The sequence below is a fragment of the Elephas maximus genome, chromosome 3, assembly GCF_024166365.1.
Source record: "Elephas maximus indicus isolate mEleMax1 chromosome 3, mEleMax1 primary haplotype, whole genome shotgun sequence".
Taxonomy (NCBI): domain Eukaryota; kingdom Metazoa; phylum Chordata; class Mammalia; order Proboscidea; family Elephantidae; genus Elephas; species Elephas maximus.
In genome coordinates, this window is record NC_064821.1 from 67,897,644 (window position 1) to 67,909,990 (window position 12,347).

Consider the following 12,347-nt stretch of genomic DNA (forward strand, 5'->3'; position numbering starts at 1 on the left):
CACCCACGTGCCCAGTTGCCCGGCCTCCTTCAGGTACCACCCCCAGCTTCCTCTGTGCTCCCCCTAGTATGCACACCTGGCTGACCTGGAAGAGAGGGGGCCTCCAGGCCTGGGGGCTCTGCCAGTCGTTGGCTGTCAGCTGGGGGTGCTGTGGAGCAGCTTTGGCCTGAGCCCAGGCCTCGGGGAGTGGACAGCACCTGGAAAGGACCATGACAGCTCAGGTTTAGTGTGTACCTACTGTGTGCCACACATTGGGGTGGAAGCTGTCCAGGCATCATTTAATTAATTCTTCATACCAATCCTGTGAGGTAGGGGCTATTAATAACCTCATTTTGCAGATGAGGAAATGGAGGCTCAGAGATGAAATAATATCATTTATTCACACACTCACTATTTATGGAGGGTCTACTTTGCAGAAGATCTAGGTAGACAGACTTTTATCAGATAATCATAAATGATTTAATTATTGATGGGATAAGAGCTGCAAAGAAAAGGTGAAGAGGGCCCGAGGTCAGCGATCTAATAATCACACCAGGGATCAACAATACAAGCTCATACTTTGGGGGCACTAGCATGTTATATAGATTATCTCATCTAATCCCACCTGTAAACCTGAGATCAATATGATTATCACCCCTATTTTTACAGATGAGGAAAACATCTACTGCAAGTTGGTAAGTACCAAGAGGGCAAGGATTTCTTTCTCATTCGCTGCTGTATCTCCAAACACCCAGAACAGTACACAGCTCACAGGGGTGCTTCAAAAATAGTTGATGGATGGATGGGTGGATGGATGGATGCAATGGATGGGATGGATGGATGAGATGGATGGATGGATGGGATGGATGGATGGATGAGATGGATGGATGGATGGGATGGATGGATGGATGGACAGAAGACGGTCAGAGCAATTAGACTTGCCTCGTCCTGCGAAGACTTACTTCTTTCCAGACCCAAAAGTGTAACCCAAGAAGGATGCTGAGGGAGGGAGTGAGATAAGAATATGGAAAGGGATACTCTAACCCCTCTTCCACCTTCAACAGAAAGGCTCTAAGCCACCATCCCACCCTCAGCCTTGGTCTGGCCCTTCTCAGAGCCCTCTCTATTTTACCTTCATAGCACTTACCACCACTGTAATCAGTTACTCATGTGACTGGTTGTTTAGTGTGTCTCCCTCTGGGGTGTGGGCTCTTCAGTACCAGGGATCACGTCTGTCTTGCTTCCTGTTGTATCCCTTCGCCCCACTACAGGGCCTGGACTATGGATGCTCCATAAATATCTACCAACTGACTCCCTGAGCTGATCAGGGCAGACCTGGGGTTTAGGCCCAGGCAAGTCTGACTCCCAAGGGAACCTGGGCACTCAGAGCCCTGGCTATTCCCAGGAGTTGGGATCTCGGGGAGTTGGGAGCTGAATGGGCCATGACCACCATGAGGGTATTAAAGGCTGACTCCAACCACTGCCTAGTGCTTGGCCCTGGCCAGACCCCTATGGCCTACCCCTCACAGACACACGTAGACTCTCTCCAGCTGCCATCCTGGCCAGTGTCATTACTCCACAGGAAAGCTTTGGGGCTGACTTGGGGACAGGATGGTGGAAGGGGACACTCCTCCGTTCCCCTTCGGTGGGCAGCAGTTTGCCAACTACAAAGCACCTCCACATATACGACCCACTGAATCTTCACAGCAACCCAGGAGGCATGGGTTATTATCCCCATGTTACAGAGAAAACCGGCTCAGAGCTGTTGTGTAACTTGCCTGAAGTCACATAGCTGCTAGGTAGCAGGATTCCTAATTCTGTCCTAAGTCCAAAGCCTCCTTCCACTCCCAGTTCCTGCAACTCTCCTTCAGTTACTCCTGAAAATGTTCCTTCTAGAGCTGTGGTCTAATTTAAGGCTGGGAGGAACCTTAAAATCATCTAACCCACTGGCTTCCAAACTCTGGGCTGGGGTGGGGGGGTAGTTTGGGGGGAGCTGTGTAACATTCCAGATACCCAGGCCCTAGTCCAGGGGAGTGTGACTCATAGATCTGAATAGACATCTGGGGATCTGTATTTTTAGTTGGCTACCCCGGTGGGGACATTGTTCTAGTGCCATTTTGTGCCCTTCCCATTTTACAGATGAGGAAACTGAGACCAGAAGAAGGAAAGAGACTTTGACCAAGGCCACAGAATGGCATGGGAGGGGCTCTTCTGTTGCTCATCCAGGTGAAGCAGCTTTCTGTCCACTATCCCTTCCCTAGCTTCAGGGTCCAGGTTCGGCTCTTCCTCATCCCACCTACTCATTCATTCAGATTCTGCTCTCTCCCATGCCTGGCTGTGGACTGTGGACTGCCTCCCTCCCCCCAAGGGCCAGGCTCTCAGTGCTCTAAGAACTTCACTCCTGCTCTTGCAGGAAGGACCTCACAAAGAAGGGAAGGGGCTCAGACTGTGGAATCTCCCAGTCTGATTTCTAACAGTATGGGTGACCCATGGCTCTTGAGGCCCTCTTGGAGATGCCCACCAGAGGCTACCATCCCCCTTTATCGAGGGTGGGGCTCATCAAGCCTCCCCCTTCTGAGACATCGCACTTGGGGCCTGAGGGTGTGATCTTGGCAGAAAGGAAAAACTTCCTTTCCAGTGGGTGCTTCTGCTCCACCCACTCGTGAAGACCTTTGGGCATGTCCTCAGGCCAGATCTGGCTGTCTACTGCTCTCTATTTCAGCCTCCAGGATCTGAGGGAGAGCAGTTGGCTCCCCTCCTCACCACAACCCAGCAGCCATACTCTTGGCCCCCTCCCTGATCTGTGAACCAAGTCAAAAGGGCCCTTCTGTCCGTCTCTGTCTGCTTCTGGGTCAGTATGTCTGAACCTGCCCATGGGGACACCAGCTGGCTGGCAGGGGGCTGGGGGCCCCAACCTGCTGTGCACAGTGCCGGGAAGCGCCAGCCCACATCCTTGAGTCCCCAGCCCCACCCTCCCCACTGCGGCTGTGACCACCCCACCCCTTCCCCAGCTGCCTCCCCTCCCCCACCCACAGCCTCCCCAGGGGAGCCTGGCTGCCAGCCCCAGCTCTCACTTCCGGCCTCATGACCCTCTCTCCAGCCTGCACACTCCTCCCCCCACACCATTTCCCTCCCAGCCTGGAGTGAAGTCCCAGGGATGTCCTCAAATGGAAAACACTGCATCAAAGGGGCTCTTACTGCTGCTGTTAGACCTTCCCCATCACTTCCCCTCCTTAGATCTGTGCCCCTCTAGGACTTGCTCACCACCCTTCCCAGTCTCTTCTCCTGCAACCCTTCACCCACTCAACCTGAGTCCAGCCTAGTGTCATAATTTTTAAAAATGGTGAAAATAATAATGGCAGCTGCCACTTATTTAGTATTTAAACAGAGACACAGAGAGGTTAAGTTATGAACTTAAGGACAAACAGCCATGACATGGAAGAGGTGGAGTCTGAATTTAGGTTTGTTGGGCTCCTTTAAACCAAACCGCCTTGTTGCCCAGAGTCAACCGTCTCCTCTGCAGCCTACTCCAACTGTCCTAGTCCCACTAGTTTTAATTTTTGACTTCTAATTTATCCCCCTCCCAGGTTCTAGCCAGCCCCTCCTACTGCGGCCATCAGATGCGCTACCCTCCCTTGCCACTAGGTGTCCCCTTGGAGCCATCGATGCCCCCAAGGGGAGCTAGCCCCGCCCCACCCCCTGGAGCTATCAGTGCCCCCCCCCCCCAGCACAGCACACCCCACCCTACCCTACCCCTGTCCACACAGAGCTCCTTTGTGCAGCCCTCGCCCACCCCCTTCCTCCCCAGAGCAGGGCACCTGGCAAGCAGGTCTGCCCCAGCCCCACCCCCTGCCAGCCCCCTGCCCTGGGTGCCAGGTGTGCGGGCGCCGCCAGCTCTGGCTGGACCCGAGGGTCACCCTGCCGGGCGGCCCTCCCTTCCTCCCTCCGAGGTCACCCAGGGACTGCTTCCCGTCCTGCTCCGCCCCCATCCCCTCCTGGCCTTGGCCCTTCCAGACTCTGGTCCTTGTCTTTCCTTCGGTCTCCCTAAGGATTCCCCTCCTCCAGCCCCACCAGGCCCTTCCCTCAGCCTCTCACCCCCGCCCACCTCCTTCCCCTGAGAGCTCCTTGTTCCGCACCCCCCTCCTCGCCCAGGTCTGAAGGACTCCTCCTCTTGGAAAGTTGCTGCTGGAAAGGAAGTGACTTCAGCGATTTGGCCACAAGGCTGGGCACTGCTGAGCCCAGCTCAGCTAAAGACTCACCCAGCCTACCCCCAAAGCACAAATGGAGCTGCGTGCACACACCGCCCCCAGTGTGCACCCAGGACCCTGAACACACACCCACTGGACACACAGATCCCTGTGTATACACATCGTACCATCCCAGTGTACCTACACACCACCCCAGTGTATTCAGATTCTTGTCTACACACATCTCTCAAGTGTATACGAGCTCCTTGCACACATACACCATCCAGTATGCAATACACAACATGCCAGTATTCACACACCTGTTCAGTATACACCTTGAATGTGCACACTCACCATTCCAATGTACCACATACGCAGCCCTCGAACGTCTCCCCAACACTGTCCCCCTATATGACTCCTGTGTACAGAGCCCTGTGCACCTAACCAAGCACCTGCTTGCACACAAGATGACCTGTACATTTACAGTCAGGTATACACATACATACACATCCTCATATCCTCCCACAGACATACGTCCCCACCCTTACAATCCCAGGAGGCCCCGCCCCCAGACCTCAGGCCCCAGGAATGCTCCTTTGGAAGTTGGGTGGGGTCCACCGGCAGGCTGGGCTCTGGGGAGCTTCCTGGAGCCCGCAGGCTTCATGTGTCAGTTCAGGGAGTTGCCTCTGCAGGGCAGGGCAGCCTCACCTGGCCTTTGCAGCTCCTGAGCCTGGGTGGGCTCACCACAGTGCCTGTTAGGAAGGCAGGTCCTGTCCCTGCCCCACCCTGTCCTGTGAGTGCAGCCTAGCGTACCTGTGCTGCCCAGGCCCTCCTAGCACCTCACCTTGGCCTCCTAGCTCCGTTTCCACAGACTCCAGGAGAGAGGGTCCTAGGGGAGCAGCAGTACACATCGGGCACTCTGGCTTCCACCTCAGCCCTGAGTTCTGGTACTGTCACAACCCCTTTCTCCTTCCAGCTCTCTCAGGCCATCAGGACACTGGGAAGAGTCCTCAGGCTAGGAGGCAGAACTCCGGGAGACTCACTGTATGTCCTTGGGCTTCACTTGCCCTTTCTGGATAGTGGGGAGTTTGAGTAGGTTGGGTTAACACCTTTTGATTCTATAAAGGACCTCAGCCTAAGCTGGGAGGGGATCCCTGCCGGGACTGGGAAGCAGGTCCCCTGATGCCCACTTCCCTGGGGGTGGCCCTCCTGACACCGTTACCTGGGCAGGCTGTGCAGACAGGCCCAGCTCAACAGGAAGGGCCTGTCTCCTCCAGTGTCTCTGGGGTGGTTTCTGCTGCAGTCTGAGCGTTGCCCCGCACCCGGGGCCCTTTGCACATGCTCAGCTGGGGGCGCTGTGAGGTCCAGGCCGGTGGGTAGGCAGGCAGGCAAGCTCCCATCTATTGAAACAAACACAGCATTCCAGGCATAAGCACAGACACAGAATGAGCCAAGTGAAGGCACAGAGTGCAGAGGGACAGAGCACTAGGAGGCTGTCCTAGGTAGGGGTTCAATTCATCTCCAGTTTCATCCTATGGGGAGGTATGAGCCTGTGTCTTGGAACCTCAGGCTCAAGCAGTGTCTTTGGATGTAGGTAAAAGAATGCATGTATATGACATATTGTGGTAGAAGGAAGCTGGCCTCTGAAGTCTCACGGCCCTTGGCTCAACCCTCACTAGCTGCGTGGCCTTGGGCAAGTCAGTTGATCTCTCAGGTTCTCAGGTTTTTCATCTGGAAAGTGGGGAGAGTAAGATCTAGTGCATAGGAAGGAGCTGCTAGGGGAGGCTGTAAATGCTAAGAGCTTCTTTACAATGCAGGTGTGAGAGCTGCTGTTCACAGAGGAGCAATGGTGAATGCAGATTCCATGAGGGGTGTGTATGCAGCTGGCCGCTGCCCTTCTCCATCAGCAACTGGTTATGTCTCTTGTTTTCTTTAATAGCCATGGCCCTCCTCACCATCCCCCTGCTTCCTGCCCATTTGTCTGTCTCCCTGAGGCCTGTACTGGAGCCCAGAGGGGGTCTGGGAACCAGGCCTCATGCACTGCTTCTAGGTTCTGGTTGCCTGGGAGTGTGTATGTGCGTGATGGAGAGCCTGCCTGTATAAGTGCATACCCGTGAATGTTGAGCTGTGCGTGTAAACGCACCTGTATGTGTGCTCCTGGGTCTGTTTAGCCTGTCTGTTATGCACCTCTGTGTGTATTTTTGATGTCTGTGTGGATACATGCATGTCTAAGGGTGTACATGTGTGGGAGATTGTACATTTGCTCAGTTGTGGTCTCTGTGGTTAGCCACGTATGTGTGTGCATGCCTAGGTTCAGTTACATGTGTAGGTATGTAACCTGAGTCTCTTCAGCTTTGTGTGTGTGTCCAGCTGAGCCTGTGTTTGTACGCCTGTGGGGGCACACAGGTGTTAAGTGTGTGCCTATGTGTGCTCAGGTGTGGTCAGGGTATGAGTGTGCATGTGTGTGCATACCCTCTGCCTGGCTCTGTATCTCACTGTGTCAGGAGCCGCCCTGGCTCCTGCCTGGCTCAGAGCTCTCTGGATGTGTTTGGTGGGAGGTGGGAGCATGTGGTTGACCCTCTGCTGTCCCTGCAGGTTTCCAATCTCGGGGCCTGTGACTGCGGGCACTCGTGTCACTGTGGATCAGTGTTGTCTCCCTCCTTCCTCTGTCTTTCTCTGGGTTTTCAGGGTCATGGTGTGACTGGTCATGGTGTCCCTGTAGGTCTGTTTCACCAGGGGTCAGAATGTGCTTGCGTGTATCCATGCATGCGTGTGTTTCAGTGACCTTATCATTATATGTAGGTGCATTGCCGTGTGTTTCTGTGTATGTCAGTGGGTCCCTCTGCTGTTATTGTGTGTCAGTGTCAACATGTGTGAGAGGGTCTGTGCCTTGGTGTTTGGGTGGTACATCTGTGTAACTGGTCAGTGCATGCGTGTGTGTGTGTGTGTGTGTGTATGTGAGAGAGAGAGACCCTTTGTGAGACAGTGTGTCTGTGTCACTGTTTGTGTATGCCTGCTCCCCTCCTCCCTCCCTATCTCCTGCTCACGGCTCTCTCTCTCTCTCTTTCTCTCTCTCTGTAGGAGCCAGACAACTCCCCAAGCCTGGATTAGGGACAATTTATCCACAGGCAGAGAAGGAGAATTCCAACCTGCCAGAGCCTCCCTCCTCTGATCCGTCCCCCCTTTCCCGTGGTTGGGTGGGCACGGAAATGCAGCCCAGCAGCTCCCAAGCCCTTGGGGAGCCCCCACCCCTATAGCTCCCTAGAGGCCAAGGAGGGTGGAAAAGGTGGAAATCCTGGTGGCCCCTGAGCCCTCCAATAGGGGTGGACAGGCTGCCCCCCCCATCTAGGCCCCCACAGCCCAGTTCATCTTGGCCCTGTTCTCTGACATGTGGTGGTGGGAGAAGTCTGCATGGGGTCTACCAGACCGTGGGGACTGGGGGGGCCTAAGGAGCAAAGCTGCCCCCAGCCCCTCCCAAACCTGACACTAAACGTCAGCTCCCCCCACCCCCTGAAAATGTAAATGGCTGAGGAACTTGCAACTGTGCCCACACAGGCTGGGGGGGAACTCGAGGAGGCGGGGGACAGTGGGGGGGGGGGCGGCGAGGGGGGAGCAGGGGCTGAGCTGGGACTAAGGCTCCCTTCACGGTGCTCCAGGCGCAATGCAGAATCACATGTTTCCCATTAGCTGCTCTGGCCTCCTTGTTCAGGGGGTGTTGGCTGGGGGAGATTTGTTCTGGTTGCAGACACCAGCCGAGACCACACAAGAGAGAGAGGAAAAGACAGAGAGGGAGAGAGAGCCTGAGGGAGAGAGGAAAGACAGAGAGCGAGAGCAAGAAGGATACACAGGGAGCCACAGAGACACACAGAGGGAAACAGAGACAGAGAGATGTGAGAGATAGAGACAGACAGTGACAGACAGAGACTGTGAGACTGGCACGCACAAACACACAGGCGGAGAAATAGAGCCTGGCGGTGGAGAGAGGTTAATGGAGTGGGGGACAGCAACAGGGACAGGGAGACATGGTCAGAGAGAGAGGATGAGATGGAGACTGAAAGTGGAGAGATGGGCGTCAGCTCGGCACGGGTGCTGGTCTGAGGCCAGGGAGGAAAACAGCACTGGGGTAGACAGCCTAACAGAGATGGAAAAAGAAGTGGGGAAAAAGAAGTGGGGAACCAAGGACTGACAGTTATAGAGTGAGAAGGGGAGATGGGCTAAAAAAGAGATAAGGAGGCTGAGACAGCATGGCGAGTGGCTGATGGGCCAGGGAACAGGGTTGAGGTGAGAGCCTGGTGTGGGCAGTAGACGGGCCAGAAGGGCAGGAAGGGTGTGGGCGGGTACACTGGGCATAGGTGGCAGAGATGGCCGGCCATGTGTGGGCAGGGGGAGTGGATGTGGCTCCCAGGCTTGGCCGGGCGGAGGCGGTCAGGGCGCTCCGGAGCCTCCCGCCTTCTGACCCTCGAGCTTCAGAGAGATAACAGGCCTGAATAGTGCTGACTTGCGGTTCAGAAATCCAATATCCTCCCCAGCGCACTAATCGACTACCTGAGCTCCCGGCCCGCGCCGAGCTGCCCTGATTAATCCTGCGGCTCCACAGCCTTAATTAGTTTAACAGTTTCAGGGGCAGAAGAGGCAGAGGGTCCCCCAGGCCTGCAGGGATACTGCCCCCCATGCGAACCCTGCCTGATGCCACACCTCCCCAATCATACACCTGCTCCAGCCCCACAGGCCCCTTTTCACACTGTCTGAAAAACACTGGGTCCTTCCTACTGGGGAACAGTCCCAAGGGCTGGCATCTAGGTCAGGAGGTAGATGACAGGGGCAGAGATATCCCCAACTCACACTTGTCCCTGTGCTCAGGGCCTCTGGCCAGCAGCCCTTTGGGGCATTGTAGTCTTCATGGGAAGGCTTCCCCAACTGTTGACCCCATACTACTGGTCAACACATTGTCTCCTCAGGGTAAGAGAGAAGCTCCCATGTTATTGTCAACCTCCCAACAGCAAGAGATAATCACACAACATGTCATCCCTACAACAGCATGAGATGGGTACATGGTGGCGGTGGCATCCCTCATACACACACCCTCCCAACAATCAGAGAGACAGGCGTAAGGCATATAAGTCAGTGACAACCCTCTAATAGGATGAGCTAAGCATATAATCTGTCACTCTCCCCAAGGCATGAGATGGGCACCTCTTACGCCCCCAGACTGTATGAGACAGGTAGGTACACAGGTTGTCACCCCTCACTATGGTATAACCAGCACACAAATGGGCACCTCCACACCCACTAACTGTACATGAGATACACAGTGAACCTGTCACATACACCTCAAAAAAAGCCATACATGCAGACACAATATGAGACAAGTCTTATCCTTCAGGTGTGAACAAGGTACAGACCCTTCCAGCCCACTCCACAGTATGAGGCAAGGACGCAACCTTACCCCTTCCCCCTGAGCCCTCCCTCAAGACTGTAGGATGGGTACATGACATGTCACCTGCCTGACTGCTTGGGACAGGTGACAGCCCACTCCCTCCAACCCCTCCCCCATCACTATCGCCAGCCTGGGTGGTGCTGTCCTCTGCCTGCAGAGGCGTCACAGCTCACAGGGCATGAATGTCACCCCGGCACTGCCAGAGCCAGGCACAGCCGCATGTTGCCCCAGTGACAAACACCACTGGCCCCAGGAGGAGGTGGAGTTGCACAGGGCTCTGGGCGTGACCTTGGTCCCTGGACACCAGGAGGCGAGGCTCTGCAGCCTCCCTCCTGGGTAGCCCAGCGGCCCAGTGTGGGGCGAGAACTGCTGGGAAGGAAGCCACCTGGGCATACAGACAGCTTGGAAATGCCACCGCCCCCAGCCCCCACCCCCATTTCTTATTCAGTGTACCTTGCCTATGGAGGGAGTAGGCAGAATGAGTGCTGGGAGGGTTGTCCCTGAGGCCTGAGGAGCTATTGCTATAAGACTGCTTAGAGATCAATGGTGTGTGTAGGGAAAGATTTGGGGAGTTATAGTCGCCATGCCCTCAGGGCTCAGGACTGAGGAGGGGGTGGGAAAATGGCTTGAGGTCCCCATTGCTGCCAGGGAGTCCCCGTTCCTTACAAAGGTTTCCTCTCCAAACTTTAGGCCACAGAGCAGGGGACAAGAAGACCAAAGTTCAGGGGCATGACTCACTCAGGGAACAGGCCCAGCCTGCTGGCCAGAGGGTGGTGAGGGAGGCCAAGAGCCAAGAGGCCTGGGTTCAAGTCTGAGCTGCTCTCGGGCCAAGCTGGGTGACCTTGGAGCAGCAGCACAGCCTTTCTGGGTTTGGGGAAGGAGTGACCGACTGTGGCCGGGGAAGTGCCAGCATTGAAAAGAAGCTGAAGCTGGAGACCAGCAACCACACACTGGGGACCACAGGAAGTAGAATATAATGGGTCCAACTCCTGGCTTCACTGCTTCCACACAAGGAACTTCACCTTTCTGTACCTTAGTTTCTTCACTGGCAAAGTGTGGACAATAACACCCGCCTCACGAGGCAATGTGGCATAAAGTGGGCAGGTGCTCAGAAAATGGGAGCTTTTTATTGAAGAGGGGGAAATAGGCCAAGAGAGGGCAAGAGATTTGCCCAACGTCACAGAGCAAGTTAGTATCAGCTGAATTCAGCCTCTACCTCCCAGCTTTTTGCCTGGAGCTTGTTTCTGTAAGATTGCTTGGAGATCCCTGGTGTGTGTGTCTGTTGTCTAAGGGAATTTTAAGGGGTTCCTGGACACAGAGTTGCTCCACTGTCCAGTGAAGACCGGGGAGTCTTATATGAATCTGTTACACACATCCATATTTACCCTAAACCACACTTGGCCCCGCCTTCAAACCTTGGACCAGAGGGGGAGCTCTGAGGGAGGAAGGGGCCCACACCCCAGCCACCCATGACAAGCTCCAGCACTTGGTACTTGGAATGATGGAGGATGTGGGACATCAAAACTGTGCAGGGCCCTTTCCTACAAGAGCCCAGAGAGGGATAGCCCTAGCCTGAGGTCACACAGCATGACAGCAGTACGGTCTGGAACCCTGGCCAGGGACAACCTTAGAGCAGATTCCCTCCAGCCCCTGGGGGTGGCTGAAGCTGGGGGGCCCTGAGGGACTGAGCAAAACGTGGCGACAGATGGCCTGCCGAGGCAGCGGCGATCTGGGCGGCTGGCAGGCATGCTTGCTCCCGCGCAGGGAAGCGGCTAATTTTAGCTGAGGCCTCGATGCCAGCTTTGTTCCCCCCACCCCGTCCGCTGAGGGGGCCCAGCATGCCTTGCGTGCAACCCGCCTCCCCCAGGCACCCCTGCTCCCCCGCCTGGCCCCTTGGTGAGTAGTGCCCAGACCCCAGGGCCCTAGAACTGTCTGCCTGACCAGTCCTCACCACACCCAGAGGCAAAGGCTAGGCCTTGGAGGCCTGGCTCCCACACCCCAGGGTCTGTTTCCCTGTGACTCCAAGTTCATTCCTTGAAGAGGGGCGGCAGGGAGGAGGGCCAGAGGCTGCTGTCCAGACTGGGAGGGAGGGCTGGACGGCAGGGGCTGCCAGTCTTGGGGGGAGGCGGGGCACTATCCTCCACCCAACACTTAAGGAGACAGGACCCATTTCCACCCCTGCCCTAAGACAAACAAATTCTGTACTGGAGCCCCCCTAGTGTTAGTGAACAAAGTCACTCTCCCCTTCCTTGTTTCTCATAACTCTGACTTTGCTCCAGGATCTCAACATACCTTATAGAAGTCAGAGAGAGCAAGGGCAGGGCTCCTGGGGGATACTGAGGCATACTATGAGACAGTCATCATTGCAGCGGGGGGAGGACAAATCCCAGGAACTACTAATGAGACCTAGACATGCTCTTCTCAGTCCTTATAGGTAGAGGACTTCTTGGGCTGGCTCTGTCCCTACCTGGGCTGGTGGAAGGTAGGTTAGATGGATGAAGCCCATCCTTTGACCCCTTGGAAGGGAAGTGTAGCACTTTACCTGGTATCCCGCTCTCTGTAGACTCTTTAACATTAGGCCCCCCCTCCCATCTTGGGCTAAGGACATGTACCCAGTGAGGCTGCCAGGGATCTGGCCCCTACTTGAAAGCAGGCTCCTTTGGAGTGACTCTGGAGGGCCCCCTCTCCTCCTCCCAACCAGGGGGCTGTGAGAAGAATGACCATGTAAGATAATAGAGGAATGA

At 55.5% G+C, this 12,347-nt stretch overlaps 1 protein-coding gene across 1 annotated transcript in view; it reads right to left on the reverse strand.

Moving 5' to 3' along the window:
- Positions 1-12,347, reverse strand: part of LOC126071285 (uncharacterized) — a 53,174-nt gene that overhangs the window by 83 nt on the left and 40,744 nt on the right. Inside the window, exons 6-7 of the mRNA XM_049875520.1 lie at positions 5,389-5,566; positions 86-197 (exon numbers count right to left, since the gene is read on the reverse strand). Of these exons, the coding sequence (XP_049731477.1) occupies positions 86-197; positions 5,389-5,566 (290 nt within the window). The remainder of the gene's footprint in view (positions 1-85; positions 198-5,388; positions 5,567-12,347) is intronic.